General features: G+C 32.7%; 1 protein-coding gene across 5 annotated transcripts in view; it reads left to right on the top strand.

Annotated features, from left to right (window-relative positions):
- The window catches only part of SNX13 (sorting nexin 13), a 135,694-nt gene that overhangs the window by 73,310 nt on the left and 34,528 nt on the right, over positions 1 to 27,856 (top strand). For all 5 annotated transcript variants that reach the window (XM_049642876.1, XM_049642874.1, XM_049642875.1 and 2 more), the window contains 8 exons: positions 2,910 to 3,048; positions 3,416 to 3,504; positions 8,008 to 8,107; positions 9,893 to 10,086; positions 17,511 to 17,615; positions 18,222 to 18,354; positions 20,899 to 20,936; positions 25,398 to 25,467. In XM_049642876.1, coding sequence (XP_049498833.1) covers positions 2,910 to 3,048; positions 3,416 to 3,504; positions 8,008 to 8,107; positions 9,893 to 10,086; positions 17,511 to 17,615; positions 18,222 to 18,354; positions 20,899 to 20,936; positions 25,398 to 25,467 — 868 coding nt within the window. The remainder of the gene's footprint in view (positions 1 to 2,909; positions 3,049 to 3,415; positions 3,505 to 8,007; positions 8,108 to 9,892; positions 10,087 to 17,510; positions 17,616 to 18,221; positions 18,355 to 20,898; positions 20,937 to 25,397; positions 25,468 to 27,856) is intronic.

Genomic DNA, 27,856 nt, shown 5'->3' with positions numbered 1-27,856 from the left:
TACTTTGATAAATACTTCTAGATCTTTGATTCATTTTCTTGAATTGGAATTTTTCCAGTAGCTCAGTCTAGTTTTCGTAGGAGAGAGTTACTTTATTTATTGTTCTTTGTTTCCAGTAGCCATTATCAAACTAGCCATTATCAAACTATGGAGGTCACACAACTTGATTCTTCTTTTCCTTTATCCTCCTAGGCTCTACCAAAAGCTTTAAAAATATGTATATCTGTCTAATTAAAATTTTTACAAATACGTATCCTCTGGTTAGGAGTTCTACTCTGAAATTTATTCTAAAGTAGTAATAAGTTTGAAACAAAGGCCATTAATGGCCGTTGCTTATAATACTGAAAACTTGAAAGCTTTTTAAGTGTTCTACATAGAGGATTGTGTAATTATGGCATATTGACACAGTAGAATATTTTGCAGCCATTAAAAAGAATGATGATGGTAGTGTATCTTGAATATGAAAACATGTTTATATTTTTAAGTTGAAAAGGATAACTAAAAGTGATGTGTGTTTGTAGATAATGCTTTTTAAAAACAAATATGTAAATATTTATTAATGACTGTATAATTCTGATAGTGTATATACTGATTGAAATGTTAATAGAAAGGTAGGATTATGGTAGTTTTAATTTTTCTCTTTTGTTTATATATTTCATTTTATATGGAATATTGGGTATATAACAAAAAAGTAATGTTTTAAGAAATAGGAAAATACAGGTAAAATTTAAAAACATTTAACTAATAAAATAAGGGTAAAAGGTATTAAAACATTTTGTTATAACACCAGAAAATGGATGTTTTATGGTGTATAATCTTACCTGTGTTACAGAAAAGGGTGCATGTTCACCAGAATGTTATCTCTCACTCATGGGATTAGGAAATAGTTTTATTCCTATTTATATTTTTCTTTAGCTTTCAATTTTTCTTTTGCTGACCTTGTATTAACTGTATAATTAATTGTATGGTGAAAACATTTTGGGGGGGAGATTTAACATATAGATAGTCTAAAAAGAATTCAAAACACCAAATTTTTACTTGTTCTTCCCACACTTGGGCTTCTACTATTGTGTATGATGCTTGTGTCTTTTTGCTATTTAATGAACAGGAATTGATCACTATTTTACTTGCAACACAATATCAGAAAATATATTTAAAAGAGAGGAGTTTATCAATAAAGGATCTCTAGCCTACTTGTGGTCTGGTTTACAGTCTTTTGACATTATTTGTGTGGAAAACCTTGTATGCATAGGTATTATAAACATTAAAATAAGCTCAGTTCTTAGTTCAGTTCATTTCTATGAACTTAGTGTACAGTTCATTTCTATTTGAAAGGAAAAGTTTAGAGCAGTTTATTATTTATTTATTTATTTTTGAGAGAGAGGGCACAAGTGAGTGAGGGCCAGAGAGAGAGAGAGACAGGGAGAGAGAAAACTCTATGAGGCAGAGAGAAAGAGAGAGAGGGAGAGAAGTGGGGCTCACCTGAAGCAGGGCTCAAGCTCACCTGATGGGGGATCTCGAATTCAAAAACCATGAGATCATGACCTGAGCCAAAGTCCAGTGCCTAACCACGTGAGCCACCCAGGCACCCCCAACAGTAAGCAGTTTAGTAGTAACATATTTTCTCTCTGTATAAACTGTTAGTGTTACCCAACAGTATTTTTTTTTTTAAGTTTTTTAAAATTTATTTTGAGAGAGGCAGAGAGGGAGAGTGAGAATCCTAAGCAGGCTCCCTGCTGTGAGCACAAAACCCTACTCAGGGCTGGAGCTCACAACCTTGAGATCATGACCTGGGCAGAATCAAGAGTCTGAAGCTTAACTGGAAGCTTAACCCACTGAACCACCCAGGCACCCCACCCCACAGTTTTAAGTCATTTCTAAAAATAGTATGGGTGAATTTGCATTATTCATCTCTGAGTATGTATTTTTTTTAATACAAACTAAGGATAAGTCTTATCTTTTACTGTGGAATAGATTACTTAATTGGCTCATATTGTTATCTCTAGAGCAGATGAATGGACAGCTGTTAATTTGTTTCTTAATGTATTCTTAGAAAAATCAAGACTTTAATAACCTACCTTTTTTTTAATCACTCAAGTAAAATTTACATGAAGTAAAAGAAATTGCCAAGTGGTCTTCCGAAGTTGTGTTCTAATTTTGCACTTTGGTAGTACCATTTGAGAGTTTTTGTGTCTCCACTTTCTGGTCAACATTTGGCATTGTCGTTTTGTTGTGGTTAACTTGCATATCTAAATGATATTTGAGCATCTTTTCATACACTTACTGGCCAGTTTTTCCTTAGTTCTGAACTTAAACAATCACTAGTTTTTTGACCTCTTTGGAGAATGGATAATATCTCAAGTCTGCTACCTTTTCATAGATCCCCTTATTGCTTTACTTAAATTTTATTGGCAGTCACAGTGGTTAGTTACTTCATAATATCCTTGACTACTTTTTCTCCCTCTATCTTTGTTGTTTGCTTGGTGCAACCACACTCTGGTTAAATTCAGCTCTACTCTCCACCCCATTCCTGTTCTTAAATAGCACGTGGCTCGAGAAAAAGACAAAATGACAGAGTTATTTATGTCATCACATTGATTCTGTGCAATTTAGGTCAGAGAATGTTACTTTTCTCTTTAAAACCCTGCAGTAACTTTTCATTCCGCTCAGAGTAAAAGCCACAACACATATTGTACGCTGCCCGATGTGCCTTCCATTGCCACTAATCTCGTCTTCTACTCCTCTGCCTCTTCCCGGGACCATGAGTACAGAGGTTTTCATTTTGTTTTCTTATACGCACTGGAATAAACACTTGCTGTAAGGTTCTGCCTAGCACATGGTAGGCACTGAAGATTCCTTTTTTCCTTAATAAGTCCCCCTCGCACATATTGTTTGAACTTTTTTTATAGATCCGTGATTCTAATTGCAACTATGAGGCCTTTATGAACATTATTAAATTGAGTGACAATATTGGAGAGCTAGAAGCAGTCAGAGATAAGGCAGTAGAAGAATTACAGTATCTTCGATCTCTAGATACGGTTGGTGATGGTAAGTCATTTAAGTATGAAAATGTCTTCTTTAATCATTACTATATCTCTAAATAAAACTTTAATTTGCCTAAGTGTCATTTTATGCTATTTTTTACCTTAACTGCATCTAAATCTTTATTATGTTAACATGTGCTAAGAATAAAAGCATTATAATTTCCTGAATGTGAAGCAATTAATACTGTAAGTCTCTAAAAATAATTGGCATGGTTTAACTTTAATTAAATAATTTCACCATAAAATTTCAGATTATTTCTCTTATTGTTTGCTCTGTTCATTGGTTATTATGTTAAAGTAAGTGCATGTTTAAAGTATTTCATAAATAACATTACCGATTTCTAGCTCACAATCAATTTGTTTGCTTTTAGATATCAACACTATCAAAAATCAAATAAATAGCTTATTGTTTGTAAAAAAAGTATGTGACTCAAGAATACAGCGGTTACAGTCAGGCAAAGTAAGTACTTTCTAATTAATGTTTAGTTACAAATACCTTAAATTCATTTAAATATCTAGCAAATAACAAGAATTGGGATATTAACCAGTGTAGCCCTCCACAAAAGGCCTTGCAGAAAACTTTTTGGATACACTGTATTATCCTCTTTATTAAACGAAGCTAAAGAGATTAAAAACTTCCTGAATAATGCTACAGTAATTAAAGGTTTTTTATTTATTCATCTATTCATTTGTTATTCAAAATTCAACCTTTACATAAATGTATACAGTGGGCACCATTTTAGATGGATGTAATAGACAAAATCTCTCTCTTCATTGAACTTAACATTTTAGTTGCAGAATCAAAAAATAAACCACTAAGTAAATTAATATATAATGCTAAAAAATGTACAATATGAAAAATAACAAGTAAAGCAAACTAGAGGGATAGAGAATGTATAAGACTGTTTTAGATAGATGCTGACTGATTTGGTGACATGTGAGCATAGAGAAATCTGATAGATTAATGAGAAAGTCCTGAGAATTTTTGTCTTTTATTGATCTTTCAGGCAAAGGTAAAAGCATATACAAAGGTCCTGAGATAGGAAAGTGCTGAGTTAGAGCAGGTCAGTATGGCTGGTATAGAATGAATGAGAAGGGATTATATTAGGAATGAAACTGGAGAGGAACCTTGGGGGTTAGATCATATATAGTTTTATCTGCCATGCAAAATTATTTCAAAATTCTAATTATGATGGGAACCCATTGGAGATTTGTTCTGGCGACTGACATGATCTGACTTACGAGTTAAAATGACTACTTTGGGGGCGCCTGGGTGGTGCAGTCGGTTAAGCGTCCGACTTCAGCCAGGTCACGATCTCGCGGTCCGTGAGTTCGAGCCCCGCGTCAGGCTCTGGACTGATGGCTCGGAGCCTGGAGCCTGTTTCCGATTCTGTGTCTCCCTCTCTCTCTGCCCCTCCCCCGTTCATGCTCTGTCTCTCTCCCAAAAATAAATAAAAAACGTTGAAAAAAAAAATTTTAAATGACTACTTTGACTCTTGGTGATGATTAGATTGTGGTGGAGTTGCGGGGGACAAGAATGGAGACTGACAGATCATTAGGAGACTACTGCTTTAGTCAAGTAAGAGATGTCTACAGAGGTTGTGAGGAGTAATTGAACACTGGATATAGTACTGACAGATTTACTAAGAGATTAAATATCGAGTGAGAGAAAAAAAAGGAGGATTCCTAGAATTTTTGGCCTGAGCAACTGCATGGAAAATGTTGCTATTTACATTTATAAAATGGATAATACAGGGAAGAGGAGTTTTGGCAGAGAGAATTAAATTTTCATGTTTTAGTTTGAGATCCCTGTTAAACAGTCAAGTCAACTCACTAATTGGTAAACTTTGTAGTTCAAGGGAACGGTCAGTGATGGCCTAAACTTTGAGGATCCTCAGGATTATTAGACAGTTATTTAAAGTTGAGACTGGATGGATGAGGTTTCTTACAAGAGTGAAGGTGAGTAAGAAGATACCAAAGACTTAGTTCAGTGGCACTATAGTTACTAGAGTTTAAGACAAAGTGGAAGATCTAGCTAAAGAAACAGCTAAGTTGCTGATGAAATTAAAGGAAAACCTGGGACTGTGATATTCCAGAAGCCAAGCATAGAAAGTTTTTAAAGAAGTGAGAGATCACATATTTCAAAGGCTGCTAATAAGTTGAGGAAGATGAAGACTCAGAATTGGCCATTAGATTTGCCACCAGGGGAATATTGGTGATCTGATAATAGCATTTTGGAGTAGTGGAGAGAAACCCTAAGTGAAACCAGTCCAGGAGAAAACGGGAAAAGATGAATTAGAAATAGTGATTATAGGCAGCTGTTTGGAGGAGTTTTGCCCTGCAGAGAAGCAGAGAAATGGGGCTTTAAAACAGAAAAAAAGCAGTTTTTACTACTTTTAGTTTTTAGTGTAGTCAGGGTTTTTTTGGCTGATTTTCTATTTTGGAAATTTATTGTGACTCTCTGGGCTTGTAATTTTGGAGTGTATTTAAATTTATTAAGGAACAGAAGACTAATTTTTGTAAATCTTGGTTTAGTTTGCTGGATTAATTATAACTGACCTTACTTGAGGCCACATTTGTCGTATACCTGAGTATATGTGTATGTATGACTGTTCTAGTTAAGTGTTATTTTAAAATTATATACTCGTGCAAATTCAGAATGGAAGAATGGTATGATTTCACTTATGCTTAGTTTACCTTATCTAGACCTTAGAGTTAGTGATCCTTCATCATCATTATTTAAAGTCCATTTGTTGGGACACCTTTTGATAGCAAATCCTTTTAAAATTTAGATGTCTTGTTTGAAGCTCGTCACTTCTATTTTGAATATCAAGCTTCACCTTTTTAGTAGTTCAGGTCATACAGTAGTTTTTCTTTGAAAGAAAAATCAGAATCCCCACAGAGGTGAAGTTTTTTAACCGTACTACCCATCTTGAAGTCTTAGAAGGCCCTTTATCTTTTTTATTACTAATAAGGTTGCAGTGAATACTCTTCTGCATCCCTTATCTGTGGAGCTGCTTCTGGGAAGGAGAAAAAGGGATAAATTTGAAGAAAGAAGATTTAGATAGGAGAAATCATATGCTGGCATTGGGTAACTTTATGCCAAACGTTTTAAGTCACTTATCTGTTTATTATACAGTATTTAAAGAAATTTTTTTTGCATTAAATTTTTTTCCGTATTTTATTTTATTTTTTATTTTATTTTATTTTATTTTATTTTATTTTATTTTATTTTATTTTATTTTATTTATTTTTTTAAATTTACTTCCAAGTTAGCATATAGTGCAACAGTTATTTCAGGAATAGATTCCTTAATGCCCCTTATCCATTTAACCCATCCCCCTCCCACAACCCCCCAGTAACCCTCTCTTTGTTCTCCATATTGAAGAGTCTCTTATGTTTTGTCCCCTCCCTATTTTTATATTATTTTTGCTTCCCTTCCTTGTGTTCATCTGTTCTGTGCCTTAAACTCCTCATATGAGTGAAGTCATATATTTGTCTTTCTCTGACTAATTTCGCTTAGGATTATACCCTCTAGTTCCATCCACATAGTTGCAGATGGCAAGATTTCATTCTTTTTGATTGCCAAGTAATACTCCATTGTGTGTGTCCATTGTGTGTGTGTGTGTGTGTGTGTGTGTGTGTGTGTATTCTTTTTTTTTTTTTTGCATGTTGAGTTTGATAAGTTCTTTATATATTTTGGATACTAACCCTTTATCTGATATGTCTTTTGCAAATGTCTTCTCCCATTCTGTCGGTTGCCTTTTAGTGTTGCTGATTGTTTCCTTTGCTCTGCAGAAGCTTTTTATTTTGATGAGGTTCCAGTAGTTCATTTTTGCTTTTGTTTCCCTTGCCTCTGGAGCCATGTTGATTAAGAAGTTGCTGCGGCCAAGATCAAAGAGGTTTTTGCCTGCTTTCTCCTTGAGGATTTTGATGGCTTCCTATCTTACATTTAGGTCTTTCATCCATTTTGAGTTTATTTATATGAAGGGAGATACTAAATACAGAGGACATTTTCCCTCCTTTTTTCAAGTTATCTTCTTTCTCCTTTATGTACTACCTGTGTCTAATTTAGTATCCACACCTAATTAAGGCAGCCTAACTTTCAGAAAAACCTCACTGTCTTTCTTTTTTAAAAAGATGGTTATGAGGGATGGATTTAGGAATACAGACAAACTGATACTTTACCGAAACATCATGGGTTTTATGGGAAAAGCTGCAGGCTTTGAAAACAGTCTTTCTTACCAGCTCTGTGATCATAGGCAGCCTTTCTGATCTTAAGCTTTCTTCTCCAGTAAGTAGGATTGGCAATATTTATCCAATAGGATTGTTGTGGATAATAAAGTAATGTGTATAATGTACCTAGCACTGTGCTTGACATATAGATTCTTTAAATTTTGAACCTATGTTTGTTTTATTTTTTTATTTTTCATTTTTTTTCTGTGTGTAGGTAGTTATCTTACTGTGTTACTTTGAAAAATGAATATAATTTACTATTTAGGTAGTGTGAGAAGAACATTTTATATAAAGACTGTAGAGTTTTTGCTCTGTGAGAAGCAAAATGACTCTGAATATTTTCTGTTTTCTCATTGGATAGACCTCAATCTATACTTGAGAATGTTGGTATTTATTTATTATTGCACATCGTGAGTATTCCATACATCCCTTTAGCCCCTAAAATATTTGTTTTCATTTGAAATATGTGTAGAGATAGAGAATATTTGAAATTCCAATAATTTAGAATTATTTTGTATTATGCTTATCATACTTTTAATGCATATTCACTAAACAACTTAAAATAACTAGGAAATTCTCCAGGCTTATACTGTTTTGAGAACCTAAATGAATGAGAAGGAAAAAACACTTTATTCCATTTTAGTGTAATGTTTTTATATCTATGTAATGATCTTTAACCTAGTGAGTGAATAGATAAAATATAACCTATATTTACTTTTATTTGTAGGAAATAAATACTGTGAAACTGGCAGCAAACTTTGGGAAACTTTGCACAGTCCCCTTGGACAGCATTCTTGTAGACAATGTTGCACTACAGTTTTTTATGGGTAGGTAAATCCATCTTACGAAAATAATAATAGCCCTTGAAATTTTTAGTTAAGTTTATTTTTTATTTTGAGAGAGAGAGTGAGAGCGACCATGAGTGGGGGAGGGGCAGGGAGAGAGAGGAAGAGAGAGAGAATCCTAAGCAGGCTCCACACTGTCAGCATGGACCCCAGTGTGGGACTCTAACCCACGAACTGTGAGATCATGACCTGAGCTAAAATCAAGAGTCAAACACTTTACTGATTGAGCCACCTGGGTGCCCCACCCCTTGAAATTTTTAATAATTGTAAAGATTACTAAAATTTAAATATCTGAAATTAAGCATGCCAGTTATGTCTTTCCTCCGCTCTTCATTTTCTGAAATAGTCCTTTTCTTTGGAAATCATTGAGGTGGAGATTTATTTTGTTTTGAAGGAATGAAATGCTTTGCATAACTTAAATGTGTGTTTGTTAAATTGCTTTTAAAATCAACCCTAGGAGGGGCGCCCGGGTAGCTCATTTGGGTAAGCATCCGACTCTCGATCTCAGCTCAGGTCTTGATCTCAGGGTCATGAGTTCAAGTCTCACATGGGCTCCATGCTGAGTGTGCAGCCTACTTAAAAGAAACACTCAGTGGTGTTTAAAAATAAACTCTAGGAGATTCTACTATGAATTTAAATTGATTAATTTATTTTGAGAAAGAAAGAGAGTGAGCAGGAGAGGGAGAGAGAAAATCCCAAGCAAGTTCTGCACAGTCAACACAGAGCCCGACATGGGGCTCGAGCTCATGAACTGTTAAGATCATGACCTGACCCGAAATCAGGTGTTGGACACTTAGCTGACTAAGCCACCCAGATGCCTCTAAATTGTTTGGGAAAGAGTACTTTATCAGCAGTACACAGTGCTTATAAGTTATTTGTATCTTTCAGTGCATGAATGGGAAAGGGGTTTTTTATATCATTTTAATAAATATAAATATTTAGTAATTTTGATAATATAGTTGATCCTTGAACAACACAAATTTGAGCTCTGCAGATTCACTTTACTTGGATTTTATCCAATAAATACAGTACAGTAATACAAATGTGTTTTTCTAATGACTCGTAATAATTTCCTTCTCTAGCTTACTTTATAGTAAGAATACAGCATATGATACATTTAACATACAAAATGTTATATGTGTTAATTAACTGTTTATATTAATGGTAAGGCTTCCAGTCAAGAGTGGACTACTAGTAGTTATGGTTTGGGGGGAGTCTAAAGTTACACATGGATTTTTGACTGCATGGTGAGTCAGTGCCCCTAACCTCTGCATTGTTCAGGGGTCAACTATACATCAAAATTGCTTTTATCTGGAGGACATTTTTATTAAACTTCCCTGATTCTTCATTTTCATGACCAAAAGCATAAATACATGGCTTGTTGAAGATACTAATCCTTATTTTTTAAATTTGTGGAAATATTAGTATTATAATTAATAATCTTTATTGAAAACAGAAGCTGAATATTGAAATAATTTATTTCTGATGAAGCCTTCTGTGCAATTATATCCCCTAGAAATTTTATCATGAAAAATGAAATTTTTTTAAAAAAATATGCTTCAGTTTGTGCTTTTTACATAACTGTGGTCTTTTTAGCTTAACAATTTGTGATGTGAGTATTCTTTACCTCAAGCATTTGCCTAACAGTTTGAAAATATAGGGTTTTAAGTATTTGAAACTTTAATCCTTCTTAACTTGTTATATGGTTACATGCACCCAAAAACATGTGACATGAATAACTACATTGTTATGGATTTTGTTTGTTAGATTACATGCAGCAAACTGGAGGTCAAGCACACCTCTTCTTCTGGATGACAGTGGAAGGATACCGAGTTACAGCCCAACAGCAACTAGAAGTTTTATTAAGTCGTCAGAAGGATGGAAAACATCAAACTAACCAAACCAAAGGTCTTCTAAGAGCAGCTGCTGTTGGAATATATGAACAGTATTTATCAGAAAAGGTGGGGATATATTTTTGTTACTGTTTTCTTAACTTCTTTGGTAGCACCTTTAGTAATAATTTTTGTAATATAAATGAATATTCATTACTTATACTAGGCACTGCTGCTTGGAAACAGTGTCTCATTTAAATCTGATAACAGTCTTATTGTACATTATTATCTTCATTTTATAGGTAAAGAAACTCATGTTTAGAAAATTGAATTAACTTTGCCAAGGTCACGCAAATACTAATGATAGAATCAAGATTCAAGGGCACACACTCTAGATTCAAGGACACAAAAGATTGAAAGTAAAAGAATGGAAAAAGATAAACCATGCAAGCAGTAACCAAAACAGCTGGAGCGGCTATACTAATATTAGACAATAGATTTTAAGACAAAATTTGTTTTTAGAGAAAAGAGGAACATTTTATAATGCTAAAAGGGTCAGTTGATCAAAATGATAAAATAATTATAAACACAACAGCAAAACCTACACAGACACATAGAACAAAACCTGATAGAATTGAAGGGAGAAATAGACAATTTAACAGTAATAGTTGAAGACTTCAATACCCACTCGATAATTGACAGAATGATTAGAAAGAAAATGACCAAATGGGGAAAAAAAAATGGCCAAAATTATACAAGAATCGAAGAACACTGTAAACCAATTAGATCTAATACATCTGTAGAATACTTGCACTAACAACAGCAGAATACCCGCTATTTTCAAGCTCTTGTGGAACATTGTCTAGGGTAGACAGACTTTTTACTAGGCCATAAAACAACTCTGAATTTAAAAGGATTGAAATTAGGGGCACCTGGGGAGCTCACTTGATTGAGTGCCTGGCTCTTGATTTTGACTCAGGTAATGACCTCACTGTTCAGGGAATTGAGCCCCATGTCAGCCTCTGTAGTGACAGCGCAGAGCCTGCTTGGGTTCTCTTCTTCCCTCCCCTTCCCTGCCCCTTCCCTGCTTGTGTGCTCGCTCGCTCTCTCTCTCTCTCTCTCTCTCTCTCTCAAAAATAAGTAAAGAAACATTAAAAAATGTATTGAAACCATAGAAAGAATGTCTATCGTAGTACAATTAATTAGAAATTAACAAAGGAATTTTGAGAAATTATAAATATTTAAAAATTAACACATTTCTAAGTAGTCTCTAGGTCATAAGGAAATCAGAAGGAAATTAGAAGGTATTTTGAATTGAATGAAAATGAGAACACAATGTATCACAATTTATGGGATGCAATTACAGCAGTGCTTAGAGGGAAATTTGTAGCTTTAAATGCCTAGTTAGAAAGAAGAAAGATCTCAAAATGACAATTTATATTTTCATCTTAAACCAGAAGAAGAAAAGCAAAATAAATTCAAGGTAAACTGAAGGAAGGAAGCAGTAAAGATCAGAATAGACATGAGTGAAATGAAAAACAGAAAAACAGTAATGAAAACAATAAAACCAAGAGGTGTTTCTTTGAAAGAGAAATAAAATTGAAAAACTTTAGCAGGATTGGCCAAGAAAGAAAGTCACAGATACCAAAATCATGAGGCATCATTACCAACCATATAGAAATCAAAAAGGCCATAAGCAAATATTATAAACAACTTTATCACAACAAACTAGACACCTTAGGTGACATGGGCAAATGCTTTCAAAGACACAGATTGCCAAACTGTCATTCTGATAACAAAGCCAGACAAAGACCTCACTCAGGAGACTATCGACCAATATCCCTCATTAATATGGACACAGCAATCCTTGAGATTTCTCACACTCCAGTACTTGTAATGGCTATGCTATAATACCTTTTAATTTATACTTAACTAGCACAAAAGTTGGATTTGAATTTAAGTGTGAATTTTGTTTGAAACCTGCTCATTCGTCCATTTGCTTATATTTTTGCCTTATGAAATATATCATACGTAACAGAGTGCACATTTTAAAGAATAATACTATAACAGACACCTTTATACACCCCATTTAGCTGAAGAAATAAAACATTTACTATGCTTTTGAAGATCCCTAATATATTCTTCACCTGTGTTCACCTATGATGTTTACTGGTTTCTTTAATTCCTGATGAAATCAGTTTCTTGTAATTATTCACTTGCTTTTCCCTACCATTTTAATATACATGTGTGTTCTAAAGCACACATTGCTTGTACACTGCTTTATTTATTTATTTATTTATTTATTTATTTATTTATTTTGAGAGAGAGAGAGAGAGAAAGCGTGAGCAGGGGAGGGGTGAGGAGAGAAAGGGGGAGAGAGACTCCCTGCTGTCAGCTCAGAACCCAATGCAGAGCTCGATGGACAAACCACGAGATCATGGCCTGAGCTGAAATCAAGAGGAGTCAGAGTCGGACATTTAACCAACTAAGCCACCCAGGTGCCCCCTTAGCTTTGTTTTTAGCCTTTATATAAATGGTCTGATACTATATGCATTGTTTTATTCTCATTATTATATTGATATTTATACATTTTGATTCATGCAAGTATAGTTCATTTTCACTGAAGTATTTTATCATACACATATACAAGACTTTATTTACCTTCAGCAATATTTATGAGCAATTTGGTTTGTTTTCCATTTCTTTTCTCTCATACTTTTGTTCTGAATATTGCTGTTCATGTTTTCTTATTGCACACATTCAAGAGTTTCTATTTAAAAACACAGCTTTAAGGTATATATCAAAGTCTTTCTATGTTAGTTTTTAAAGTAGGTTGTGGTCATTTCTTTTTTATGTAATCCAGTGTGGGGATTATAGTTAATACTGGATAAATAAAAAATTAATAATTATTTAAGCTAATTTCTTTCAGCATTTTAAAGATAGCATTTCATTGTTTTCTGGCTTTTATGTTTCTACTGAGAAGTCAACTATGAGTTTAATTGTTACTCTTTTGAAGGTCATCTCTTTTTAAAGCATTGAAAGACCTCCTGAGTCTTGGGAAACCTTTCCCCAGGACACAGCAAGTCCCACATTTTAGCATTGGATGGAGAAGATTGACAAAAATTCAAAACCTCAATGTGATGCCAGAAATTCAGGGCTGAAGGCAACATGTTAGTGTCAAATGACTATGGTGTGGATTTTTCACAGTCATCATTGTCGTTTTTCCTTAGCTTATAATATTGGCAGCCATTATTTGCTCTTCACAGTATGGACTCTATTGTCTATACTGCATCTACAATTTAAGTGATTTGTTATCCTGGATATTCACAGTCTGTCTTTTACTTTTCCTGTCATGTGTTTTGTATTGTGATAGGACTTTTTAATTTTTAAATTTCTTGAATGTTTATTTATTATTGAGAGACAGAGATAGACAGAGCATGAGCAGGGGAGGGGCAGAGAGAGAGGGAGACACAGAATCCGAAGCAGGCTCTAGGCTCTGAGCTGTCAGCACAGAGCCCGACGTGGTGCTTGAACTCACAAACCGTGAAATCATGACTTGAGCCGAAGTTGGATGCTTAACCAACTGAGCCACCCAGGTGTCCCAGGACTTTTTAATTTTTAACATTATGAATATTAAAACCATGTTTTCTAAAAGTTGAGACATGAAAATGAGGATAATTACAGTACCAACATCAGCATGACCTAGACAGTGCCAGAAAAGAAGACTAAATGACTATGTCGTTTTAATGACAAAGAGAAGGAGCCTTATACCTGGATTAGGGAGAGTAACCAAAATAAAGCATACTACATGATGTATAAAAAATGTTTTGAGATTGGTCTTGGTGGAGAAGGGGATATAAAAGCAAATATTGAAACTGAATATTGCAAATAGTTTTAAATTAATAAAAAGTTTTTGCTTTTGTTTTTTGTTTTTTTCCATCTCCCCAAAAGACCCCAGTGATCAGTTAAAACTAGTGAGGAATAAGTGAATTAGCTTAGGCACAGTGTACAAATGAACACACATTAGCCTATCTGTCCCTTGCTTGCTTTGTAAAAGTAGAGTTACTTTTAAACTGAATAGTGTTACATTTCATGATTCAGAAGTTTCAGCTGAAATATCCTGTGGGTAAACAAGAGAGAAAGTTTTGATAACGTGTTCTGGCCCTTTCAAGTTTAGAACTTATTCTGGCAGTTCTTAACCAGCAGTCATGCTTTTGGTAGTGTATTGTGTTACATCACATTGTGGCAAGAAGGGTATGTTTCCCATAGCTACTAGGTTCTTCGATGTGAAGAAATGGGGAGTTTTAGATAATTTGATGTTTAACATTTTAATAAATTGCAGAAAACATAAAAGAAACTTTGCTTTTATATAAATACATATTTATCAGACAGTGCAAATGTAAATTTTGACAAATTTCTTTCAGTCTATAAACTTCTTACCGAAGAAAATGAAAAGATCTTACCTGCTAAATAATGTATTCCTTCTATACAATACTGCTAAAATGGGGTACCATTTGCTTACCTGTGATACCGAGGCTTTCATAAAAGTTTTTTGGTCAATTTTTAGTTTCTTCAAAACATTCATAAACACTTAATGAGATTCTTGACATTATAAAAGTGTCAGAAAATAAGCATTTTAGACATTTGCTTCAACATGGCTATGGCTATCGTTGCCAGCCATAGAAAAAATGCTAAAATATTGATAGCAGTAAAATCATGTTTTCAAAGAATGGGAGAAGAATAATGTCTTCTAATTTGAAAATACATAAAAAATAAATATGGTGGAAAGAATTATGGTAAACCAATATTTTTATTTTTATTTATTTATTTTTTTGGTAAACAGAAATTTATATGCCTTTTTCTCCAGAACTGTTGAATGATCTTTGAAGAGGCTAAGAGGAACCTTGAGAAGGATGGTTTGACCTAAGTTGTTTTTGTGTGGGTTATAGAAAAACTCAGTGAACAAAATGGCTAATGTTTTTGTTTGTTTGTTTGAGATGAGACTATTGAGGACTCAAAAAATATCACCAGAAAGGGACCGCCAGCTTTAATAGGATTTTCTGTTTCTTTACTAAAACTATAATTTGTTTGGAATTCACCTTCACTCTCACAAGTTTAAATGATCTGTGTGTTTTAAAACCATTTTTCTTGAGGAAGAGAAGTTTAACTTTTAATGACATGCATTATGCTTTGAAGTGTTTAAAATGGGCATTTTAGACATAAAGTCTATATGGTAAATTCTTAGATACACTGGGCCTATAGGTCTAAAAACCTGCTGCTGCTTTTAGTAAGGAAAGTCTTAGTATTCTATGCCAAAATGGTTTTATTGAAAGGATATTTATTTATTTATTTTATTTATATATTTAAAAAAAATTTTTTTTAACGTTTATTTTTGAGACAGAGAGAGACAGAGCATGAATGGGGGAGGGTCAGAGAGAGGGAGACACAGAATCTGAAACAGGCTCCAGGCTCTGAGCTGTCAGCCCAGAGCCCGACGCGGGGCTCGAACTCACGGACCACGAGATCATGACCTGAGCCACCCAGGCACCCCGAAAGGGTATTTATTTAACCTGATGTCATCACATTGGACTGATAAGGGAAATAAGTGTGATGTAGGCTTAAGAATAGAGGTAAAAGTCAAGGTGAATTTTGTATTTGGTTGTATTCAGTTATACCCTCTGGTTTAAGAAAAAAAAAAAAAAAAGTCCTAAAGTCTGCAGGCAGATTAGAGAAGTATTGTTAAAAAAGGAAACATAAAAAGTAAAAATATCTTCATCAGATCGTGGAATAAAAAGGAAAGTAATTTTTTAAGTTAAATATAGATAATACCTGTTTAGTCTTATTATATTTATAATCTTTTTAAAAGTCTTCTATTTATGCACTTTAATAATACACAATAATAAAGCCTGCAATATTTATTATATAATGAAGAGCTTAAAAAGTTAAATTGTGTATCAGAAAACAGAACCTAAATAGTTAGGTTTTTCTCAAACATTATTTGTTGAATTAGTCCTATTAATTACTAATTGCCACTATTAAGTAGTCCTCTTGTTTAAATAATCACATTTGTGTAGTGGAAAAGTGCAGAACACACATTAATAGATAATTCTGAAAAAACGCATTTTTGTATTTTTATGTTAAATAGTAAAAAATGTATATAAATATTTTTTTCTATATTGATTCTTTGAGATCTGGTTAGTTGTGTCCTGTGATAACTCTTTAAAAACGTTGGTCACCCTATACCAAAGATGAGGCTTAATTCAGTTCTGTATATTTGAGATTATAGGAAAAAGTAAACTAAATGTGAAATGTTGTAATTTTCAAATTTGCATCTTCTTATTTCCTAGAAACTGAGTTTAGTCATCTTAGAGGGCAAATGAAAGGACAAAACTAGCTAACATCAGTTCCTCTCTAATATTTTTTTACAGACTTGAAGTTGTTTAGTTTTTTTGTTGTTTCAGGGGAAAACATACACACACCACCACACCACATCCTCTCATACACAGTCAACAAATAAGCACCCTCCCCTTCCTCCTCCAAAAAGCTCCAACCACCCTGCACCACCTACTTGGGTTTACTAATTATAATGTTGAATTAACAAGGGAACATTAGAAGTTGTATAGTCCTTTTCCTATACATTTATACTCTGTTGTTTACTTATTTGTAAACCTTTCTCTTTTTCTGTATTTATCCATTCTTTTCTTTAGATAATTCTATTGGATAGCATAAAGAAATTATTTAAACAATGCATTCTTGTTCTAGTTTTTTAAAAGTTAACATCCTTATCACTCATTTATTCTCCAGAGGCTTCAGAACTAAAAATTCAAGTTGACATGCCAAAGAAGACCATATTTCTAGTTTTTCAGCATTTTTTTCTTTCAATAAAGAAATTTTTCACATTGAACATCAGATTTTATATTTCTGTGGTGTATCTGTCATATTATGCACTTTAAAATGAAAGTCGTTGGAAGAAATTAACTTTTCATATTTTTGCCCTCCCATATCACACTGGGATTTTGCTACAGCGATATAAAGCCAAATTTAGGAAAAGGATAGTCTCTTTTAAAGGCAACTTAAAAGGACTATTTCTAGTGTTAAATGATAAGTAAAAAATGGCTTATTGTTTTGACAGTCATTAAATAGACATCCAGGGCTACTGGATGTTAAACACTAATTCCTAATGACAGTGTTTCTTATGTGCTAGACACTGGGATTGTATGCCTTAGATAAATCTCTCATGGTTACATAATAATCGTAGGTGGTATTATATCCATTTTGCATATTGTAGAAATTAAGCCTATTGAGAGGGAACTTATTCAGCAAATGCCAGGATTTAAATCCATGTTTGTCTCCCATTCTGTATTACATTATGACAAGAAGGTTTGGTTCTTATTTCAGCCTTATTAAACATCACAGTGTTGTTTACAAAGCAAGGATTTTTTGCCAGTTACTTTCAATAATATGATTCCACTATGTAATTCTTCTATAAAGAATAAACTTGTATTTAGAAACGCAAAATGCCATTACTACTGTTATTTTTCTCTGTTTGTTAGGCATCTCCAAGAGTTACTGTTGATGATTATTTGGTAGCAAAATTAGCAGATACTTTGAATCATGAAGATCCAACCCCTGAAATCTTTGATGACATTCAAAGGAAGGTATATGTTGAGTTTATCATTCTTTCTTATAAAAAATATGTATTTCTTTGTACATGTAATTCAGTTTTTCAAAGGTTATTGAAACATAAAAGTATAAATAACTAAAAAAGTGAGTAATGGAACTCAGATTTCTCAGTTACAAAAAGGATAGGCCAGTTTGTTTGTTCATTTAATTGACAAGTGAGGAAAATCCTTATGTTGGGTTGGTATTTAAATCTAAAGGGCCAGATACATAGTCTTAGACTTTCATGAGTTGATGATATGTCAGTAACCTGACGTAATTTATTTTACTGTGATCCTGGAGCCTTTATGTGGGCTTGTTTCTTAGAATATAGTACTTCCTAGAACACTATATATAACCTGTCATGTGACTTGTGTTGCTGTAGGACCATTTTCAATGCAGTTTAGGTATTGGAGGGTCCCTTAGTTGTGAAATTAGTTGAGAAATCATTATTTGTGATAGAGGCTTATTGTTGATATCTTATAAATACGGAATCTGTGATTCTTTATAGCAAGACCTCTGTCTAGCTTTTGGTGAAATCTTATTAGTGAAAATTAGTATATTATCTGTATTAATGGTGGAATATCTTAATTTATTTCAATAAGGTTTATGAATTGATGCTACGAGATGAAAGATTTTATCCTTCCTTCAGACAGAATGCACTTTATGTGCGCATGTTAGCCGAGCTGGATATGTTAAAAGATCCTAGTTTCAGAGGATCAGATGATGGTGATGGAGGTAAGGTGACACACATTGCACATGTGTGTGTGTTTGTGTGTGTGTGTGTGTGTACACATAACGTATTCCTACATATATTCTGTTGCCAAAACATGATCTTTAAAACAAGATAGAAAATACCTTGAAGCCCAATTATAAATTATATTTAAAATTCTATAAATGAATGACAAAGTTTAGTTACCTCACTAAATCAAAATGTTGAAAATTTAATAACAGATTAGAACATAGCTACAAAAGCCTTGGAGTCTTAAAAAATGTTTTCTTGAATTGTATCACCCAAATATTTTTTATGATAGTTTCCCTTTTGCTAATAACTAATAGTATTCATGATTAACAGGATTATTGAGAGGATTAAATGAGATAACAAGTAGTGATCCTGAGAGTGTACCATAATCCAAAGAGCATTGTTTTAAAAAAACAGTTTTTTTCCCTTTAATTATACCCTGCACAGTATAAGCTGGAAGAAGCTACAAAAGTCATTTGTTTCAACATTGAATTTTTTCAGATGAGGCTATTACCGCTGTGGCATAATGAGGAAAGCAGATTTTGAGAATCAGAATATTTAGATTTTACTCCTGTTCTGCAACTTAGTACCTCTGTGATGTTGGCCAAATACTTAATTTCTTTAAGCCTCATTTTTCTTAGTTGTAAATCTAGGATAAAATTTTTGCCATATTTTCAGAGTTATTATGATATCATTTGTCGGATTTAAGGGAAATTATGTATATGAGAATGATTTATAGACTAAAACACAAATACCAGTTTTTATCAGTAGTATATAAGCTGTTATTTAAAAATAGTGGGAGAGGCAGCCTTTAGAGCACAAGTCTCCATATTGTGAGGCCCAGTGGCCATTTTACTTGTGATCCAATTCATTAGTACTTATTAAACTAATTAAATATATAAGATTTGATTTATTTCAATAAGGTTTGAAATTTGTCTATATAAGCAATGAAAATAAAAAGTAAATGGGAAAGATTTGACAAAGTAATTATTTTAAGAGAATGCTTTAATTTTAATCATTTACTTATGAATAGGTTTTAAGGGCTGGACCACTGGGGTTGGACATACAATAGATCTCTTAGGTAGTAAGCACTGCTTTAAAAAGTATCTCCATTATAAAAGGTTCTTAGCCTTCCTTCTCCTCTGTCTCCCCTTCCCCACTCCCTGGTCTACATTAATAAGATATTACTTTTTAAATAATCTAAGAAACCCAGTTAGAGAAGTTTGCGTTTGAGTTTTGTTAACTTATATTGGTTGTTGGTCTAGTATTGTGGGAGTTTTAGTTAATACTCTTTCTGGTTTTATTTCTAAAACTGGAATAATATTCCATTAACTGGATTTGATTGCATAATTAAGGAACTTTTTTTTTTTTTGAAGAGTACTTCTGTAGGAGCTAACCTCAAGTTTAGTTTATCTGTACTTACTGTCTGTTGAAAAAATCTTTTACAAAGCTGCTGTGAATAGCAAGTAGCAGCGCTATTTCCAGAAAGGACTATTAGAATTTTTTTTTTTGTCTATTTTAATTCCATCTACTTTAGAAATTTCTTAGTATTGTGAAGTGGATTTGGTATATGACCCAGAATGAAAGAAGATATGTTGAATCATAATCAGCTAATTGTATGAGCTTCTAAATGATATATAATTTAAAATGGCGATAGTAGCAATATATTCTGTGGGAGTAGTTTTTGATCCTATAGTGTAAGAACTTTTCCAAAGTCTTGTAAATTCACTTGTAGCTTTTATTCATAATCTCTTAAGTGCTAAAAACCATACCTTAACTTAAAACTGTATATGAATTTTACTTGGCCATACATTAATTTGTATTTTTAACAGAGTTGCATCTTAATGGATAACTTTGCGTGTTCAGATATAGAATAAAAAACTGAGGGAAAAGACATTAATTTTAATAATGTATAATTGACTTAGCTCTCTAACATTACTGTTTAAAAATAATTTTAGTTGCTTTTTAATTAAATGGCATTGTATATGAAGTTTTATATATCTTGTTTTATTAGTGAGATATTTAGGAACCTAGGGTTGCAATGTTTTTGAGCCAAATCTGCCAAGAATAAGTGGAAATAATAGCTATATTAATAATCTATTTATTCTTCACAGGAAAGAAAAGTTTTATTTGTAATACGTCTTAATCCAGTAAAAACTAACAAAATACTTGAGACCTTTCTTAATGGACTTCACTCTGCAGTGTTTTCCTCATATTTACACTGTATCAGACAACTTCATATGATAATGGGAAAATAAAATATTTAATAATTGTTTTCCTATACATGAACACCTTTTTTTGGTATATGTTTTAGATGGGGCAACTTAGGTACATAAATATTTTCACTGAAATACCTGGCTTGGAAAACCATGAGGCTTAAGGAAACAGGTGTTTGGGAGTACCGTACCACAGTTTTCTGTGCTCTTTTGTTAATAAGTCTTTGCTTTGGTGACTTTCATTCTTAGCGTTTTAACCTTAGATAAAACAACTCTTTCCAAAATGTTATTAATGTATACTAAGTTGAATTTTCCCTCCCACAGAATCTTTTAATGGGTCTCCTACAGGAAGCATAAATTTGGTAAGTACTCTTAGGGTGCCTTAATTATTAAAGTGGCTTGAAAATATTATAAAAGGTGAGCCATAACATACATAAATAAATGATATATTAGAAGCTCTCAGATCATGCTTTAATATTTTAAGAAGTTACTTGCTTTAAAAGAAATGTTAAATTCACATATAAGAGCCTCTGAAATTTATTTATTTTCACTTATAAGAGTGTGCTTAAGTCACACCTGCATAATTCAGTTGTATTTGATAAAAAATCGATTTCATATTTTCATTCCCAATATTTAGTATTTTGAAGTGACTTTGAACAGTGGTGTTTTGAATAGTAAACTTGTGACATATAAATGTGTACATTGAAATACGCTCTTTCTTTTTGTGTGTAGAAGAGAAATATAAAATTAGTTAGGATATCTGAAAAATTCCAGATATTTCTAATAGTGTACACTGTAACAAATTCAGGTTTTTGTATATATAAAAAAAAAGCATAAAGCCTTATAGTAAATTAAGCAACTTTATCTTACGATTACAGGTTTAAGAATGACATATTTTTTAACATATAAGCTGTCATTGGCATTTTATACATTCATAGTAAAGTGTGAAATAATGAACATTTCAGTTCTTTTATATATCCATCCTTGGCATGAATAACTTACTTCATAAAATGTTGCTAGGAAAAAATATTGTCTTCTATGAAAGTTTCAGTGCAATGTTTATGGGGGGCGGGGTTACGGAGAGATTGTTTCCTTTGTTTTTCATTCTAGCTACACTACTTTCATACTTTTTGTAATAGCTAAATGGTCTAGAGGTCCATTATCTTATGTTGTCTTCTGTATTACTAAAATGACCATATTGAGTGTTTTATTACTCTATAAATTACATAACCTTTAACAAAATACCAAGGCAGTCAGCTATAGTGTTATGTCAGAGGTGGTGTAACATTTAGAATATTTTCCTAAGTCATTTGGTATCACTACCATTTTTTTGTTGTACTCCATAGCCTTATAACGAGAAGGAATAACTCCCAGAGCATGAAGAAAGTATTAGTAATAATGTTCATTACATAGAAAAAATGCCTAAATGCAATGAAACTTTTCCTTCATTTGAAATTTCAGGTATTCATATTTGTAGTGTTTGTATAAATGTATGAACACTAGTAACAAATACTTGTTTCCTTTATTCCATATTTGGAATAAATGCTTTTTCAAATAACAGTTTCTTTATCACATAGTGATAGAAACCAGAACACTATCTTGATTGACCAAGGTCACACTTGAGGTTGATGACTTGACGTATTTTGTTATTCACTTAATTTTATTAAATTTGAGCTTTTAAGTAGGTGGAGTCTTTTGGATTCTTTTTAAATATATAGACAATTTTTTAAATTACTATTTTTTTTAGGAAGAGAGTGTGTGTGAGTGGGGGAGAGGGGGGAGAAGGAAAGCAGGGAAGACAGAGAAAGAGAGAGAGAGAGAGAGAGAGAGAGAGAGAGAGAGAGAGAGAATATCTTAGGCAGGCTCCATGATCAGCAGGGAGCCTGATCTCAGGACCCAAAGTCAAGAGTCAGGGGCTCAACTGACTGCACCACCCAGGAATCCCAATATATAGATAAATGTTAGCGGATAGCTCCATTTTAAAAATAGCTTGAAGTTTGTAAAATAGGTCATAATAGTTTTTTCCCATATAATAAGCAAAGAAAATATTTATTTGTATTGATTTACTCATTTTTCAATTGAGATTGGCACATGAATTGTAAACATTTCTAGCAGGGACATCATAGTTGTATGGGTTATCATAGTAAATCTGAATTTTCAGTTTTTGACTTAGCATAGTAGTTTAAAAAAGGATCTTCTTCTTTTTTTGCCAAAGATTCAAGAATCTTAACCTAAGGATCACTGAACAAAAACTATGTTTTATTTCAGGGCAGCATTAGTGTACTTGTTTTGATCATAGTTTTCTTTTACTAAATAGTACTTATAATTCTAAATCAGACTGTAATTAATATTATTTCATCACTTGTAATTTTATATAGTCTCCTTGATATTTACATTTGCATTATACCTGTGACTAGTGTTTAAGAGATGTTTCAATAGATTATTTCATCATATTTAATGAAAATAATACTTATTAATTGTATATTTTAGGTGTACTAAAAAGACATTTATGTACAAAGTTCTATAACAACTTCTGGGTTGCATAGTATAAGATGCTAACATGTTTAAAGTAAGTAGCATTTAGCTGTTGAAATGTTACCTACAAGGAAAGGTTAATCATAATAATAATGATAGTAATTAACAATAATAATACTTTTTGGAAAGCAATTGTTATATATTCTCTGTGATAGTTTGTAATTGGAAGAAGATCGTAGTAGATAACAATCTGAATTTTGTAGAAAATTCTATTTTCTTTGAAGCTTTTTCATATAAAAGTAATATTAAAACAAATGTTATATTTCTAACAAGATATTTGACTATTGGTCATATGACCACTTAAATAAGTGGATTCTTTTTTTCTTTTCAAAGCATTACTTTATAAACTGACAAAATTGTAGAGCAAGTATTATGCCATTACATCATGGGGAAAACTGAGGTACAAGAAAGAACAGTTGATTTGGCTAAAGTCTCTTAGCGTATCACTGGAGAAGCCCCATTTTAACTAAATGATTCGCCTTCTTGACTTGACCAGGGGAATACTGTGGATTATTTGTGTGGAATTATCATATTTTGCTTCTCTTAATCGGTCTTCAGTAGATAAATTTTGGCCTTCTCCTTAGAATGCAATTGCCTTAATTTAAATGGCTTTGTGTCACATTTATGGCTGCATTTAAGTCATTTAACTGACTCTTTAGTAGTATTGTTAATATCATGTTAAGACTTCGGAGTTCATTCAGATACTGTGGTTTTTAAAGTGTAAGATCTCTGAACCATATAATGTCTGTGTGTCAAGAAGTCCCCAAGACCATTTTGATGTTCAGTGATTACTAAGAGGACTCACAGGGCTCAGCATAGTCATGCTTATAGATAGGATTTATTATAGACAAAGGATATAAAGCAAAATCAGCAAAAGGAAAAGGCTCATGGGACAAAGTCCAGAGGAAACCAGATACAAGTTTCCAAGAATCGTCTCCCATGGAAATCTCATGGGACATACTTAATTCTCCCAGCAGTGAAAGTGACAACACATATGAAATGCTGATACTAAGAAAGCCCATCTGAGACTAAGTGACCAAGGTTTTCATTGGAGGCCGGTCACATAGGCAAACTTCTGGTTAGTGTATACTAAAATTCAAGACTCCCAAAAGGAAAGCGGGTGTTCAACATAAACCACATTGTTTATACAAACAGGTTAGGTACAATGAATGACTTTTAGCAGTTAGGCAGTGGTGGGAACCTTCCCACCAATTGTCATCCAAGGGCCAGGCTTGTAAGCAGTCCTTTCTGAGGAGAGCAATTTCAAGTTAATTCTTTTTTGTTGCTGTTTATTTTTCTCCAGCTTTACTGAGTTATAACTGACATAAAACATTATATAAGTTGAATACGTACAACATATTGATTTGATAATTACATAATGGTTACTACCATAAAGTTAGCTAACCCCTCTATCACATCACATAGTTACCATTTTTATATTAAGAACATATAAGATTTACCTTCAGTAATTTCAAGTACATAATATGGTGTTATTACTACTACTACTACTACTACTACTACTACTACAATAAATATAATTGGCTCAAGGTAACTCTTTCCTACAGTCTATCATGATGTGATTATGTTCCCTTCTAGGTATGTGTGGGTGTATGTATCTGAGGCAAAAAAGTTTTAAATTTAAACCCAAAGGCCATAGTTAAAAAAGATTCATTTTGAATCACTCAATAATGATTTTTGTGCAATTATTTTTCAGAATTATTTGAAATCTGTCTTAGAGTCTGGATTCACTTCATACAGATCACAATAATAGATAACTTTTTGTGTTAGGCAGTCTTACTAAATGTTTTACATGTCTTCTTATTTAATCCTTATGTAACCAATGTGTACGTACTATTATTCTCATGTTAGATAAGGAATCTAAAATTATTTCTAAATTAATAAAAATGCTAAATAATAAGGAATTGGTTCTAGTACATTTTAAAAAATTGAAATGTTAAGAATATGTCTACTGATTTTTTCCATATTTTTTTCTTGCCATGTATGGAATATAATCAAGAAGTAGCAAGTGCAGATAAACAATGAAGGAAGAAATAATCTGATGTACTAAGTTGATTTCTGAATTTCTTTGTTTTATAGTTTTTTTAATTGTGGATTTTCTCTATCCTGTTCATATAAATAGAGAGGATTATTGTTGGGGGAGGGATACAAATAATATAAAGATTACATGGGGCAAAGATGGGTAAGGCACATGTGACATAAAATGCTTTAACACTTTTTTTCCTATAAAATTAAAAATGTATACATTTATTTATTTTTTTTTTTCCAAGTCGTTAGATGACCTTTCAAATGTATCTTCTGATGACTCAGTACAACTTCATGCTTACATTTCAGACACTGGTAAGAGACTTTGTGGTACAATTATTGCTTAAAAATTATTGATTATTATTACACCTGGATTATTTTCCACATATATTTTTACAAACCATTTTTCTGTTCTATAGTCGTATTTTTAAGTTACATGTTTTTCTGCATTGTTTTTTGTTAACTTCTAAAATGTTTATTGTGTATATGGTTTGATATATACTTTGTATCATGTTTGATGATACCTTATATGTATGTTAGAATATATTTATATATCTTCCTTCTCTAAGGTTGTTACTGTTAACACTTGGAAAAGCTTAAATTCTAAGCATTTTGTCATAGCTAATAAACTTGAAACCCAGTCTTTTCCTCTTGTTTGTGTCTAGCTGATAACTGTCTGCAGAATTCTTAAGAAATCACTTGGGGTAGATTTTAGCTCAATCTTTTTCATAATGCAGAGTCAGACTAGATAACTGGGTTAATGAAACTTTGGTATAGGAGCTTACAGAAGTTTAAGGAATGCTTGGATAAGGTGAGAAACCTCTAAAATTTTGTGACTCAGTCAGCATACATGCAAAATGGTTAGTGAACTGAGGAAAAAAATCAATTTACATCATTGCCACTGGGTTATTAGATAATGCCAGTGAGTAGTAGGTAATGGTGGTTTACTTGTCCAGCCTCTCACTATTCCTAGATTACAGGATTATGTCTGTCAGATTACATTTGAAATATTACCATATTGAGGTATCTCAGTTCAATTTCGTGCTTACGTTTTAGGTACTAAAAAGAGATCTTACAGTACCAATGCAGTTTAAAAGATAATTTACATCTTTTTTTTTTTTTTTTTTTTTTTTTAAGATCTCTGTTTTCTTTTGCTTCTCACTGGAGCTAGAATCTCATTTTGCACTGTGTTACCTGCCATATTTCTGAAATAAGTTATTTATAATTGCTGTCTAAGTTGTTCTTTTATCCTTTACAGTTAGTTGGTGCATAAACTACCTGCTCTTAAGGGTCATTGGATGATACCTTTGTCAATAAAACCAGAAGTTTTGTTGCTTTTCCTTCTAGCTTTTGTTATAGTTGTTTCACTGTTGTTTCAATTTTCCTTCCTGAAATGTAAAATTCTTTTTAAAAGTCTCTCTTTTCTTTGTTGGTTTGTCTTCCAAATGGGAGGATATTTCCAAACTGCAAATATTCGATATTTGTCCTTATTTCTTTCTTGAGGACCTTATACTTTATGTCTCAAGGAAGATACTCATGTTCATGTTTCTTTTGTGGATCTTTCTTTTCTCTAAACATTCTGATTTTCTAGCTCCTTTATCCATTTATTTAAAAGTATTTATTAGCTTCTTAAAATGTATGGAAGCACTAAAAGCATTTTTAATAAATTGTTATTTCTGTCAGACAAACTTAAGTATAAATACTAAAGAGGCACCATAATATAGTTGTTAAGAGCATAACTTTTTTCCCATTTGCGTGGGTTCAAGTCCCAGCTCTGCCACCTAATGGTTGGGTGAACTTGGCAAGTTCCTTAACTTCTGTGATCCATAAAATGGATCAATAATAATGTGTACCTCACAGAGCTGTTATGAGACTAATTAATTACATTAGTAATTACGTGAGTAGCCATTATATATTAGTGTTTGTTCAATAAATATTTTACCAGTTAGACTTCATAGTCTCTGAGTCTAGATTTTATGTTTTTAACATCTTATTACAGGAAGTAGAACGTAGATTCTAGTGAAGTGCTTCTCAAGGAGTGATCCATGGGCTACTGAACACTTCTCTTTGTGAAATCTTTAAAATCTACTAGCTAAATTCAGCAATGTACTTAGTGATGAGAGCTTGATTTACATTCTGGTCTAGTTCCTTATCTCATTCTGGATTAGTGACACATAGCTTGTACATCACCTGCCATAAGTAACATTGTCTTAATGAAAGCAAAACCTATTTCCACTGTAATATCTCACCGTCATCTTATAATAAATATATGCAGCCTCATTATCTGTTTTCAAAATCAAATTACCTTTTTGTCTTCTGCACAACCTATTCTTCCTATTGTTCATGCACCCGAGTCATGAGCTCCTCTGCCTGTCAATTTGTGAGAAATCTTTTTTAGAATGCTTTCTTAACATTCTTCCCTTTATTTCTTTTCTATTCCATCCTAGTCTTGCTCTTGTTAACTTCTAGTTGGTTATGATTTGTTGCCTAATAGGCTTCTGCTTTCTGTTTTCTTTCACCAAACCTCTCTTGAACACAACAGATAAAACTGTTGCCTCATTGCCGTGCTAACTCTGTTGAGTGGTGCTGGTTCTATAATAGGATGAAAAAGTTCGGTGTAGTTTGTTCTGCACAGGTCTCTGTGAGAAGGATCATTGGAAGAAGTGAACAGTGGATAATAAATAATGTTACATAGAGCTAAAGT

This window comes from Panthera uncia, chromosome A2 (genome assembly GCF_023721935.1).
Source record: "Panthera uncia isolate 11264 chromosome A2, Puncia_PCG_1.0, whole genome shotgun sequence".
Taxonomy (NCBI): Eukaryota; Metazoa; Chordata; class Mammalia; order Carnivora; family Felidae; genus Panthera; species Panthera uncia.
This window is presented reverse-complemented; position numbering and strand designations above follow the sequence as displayed.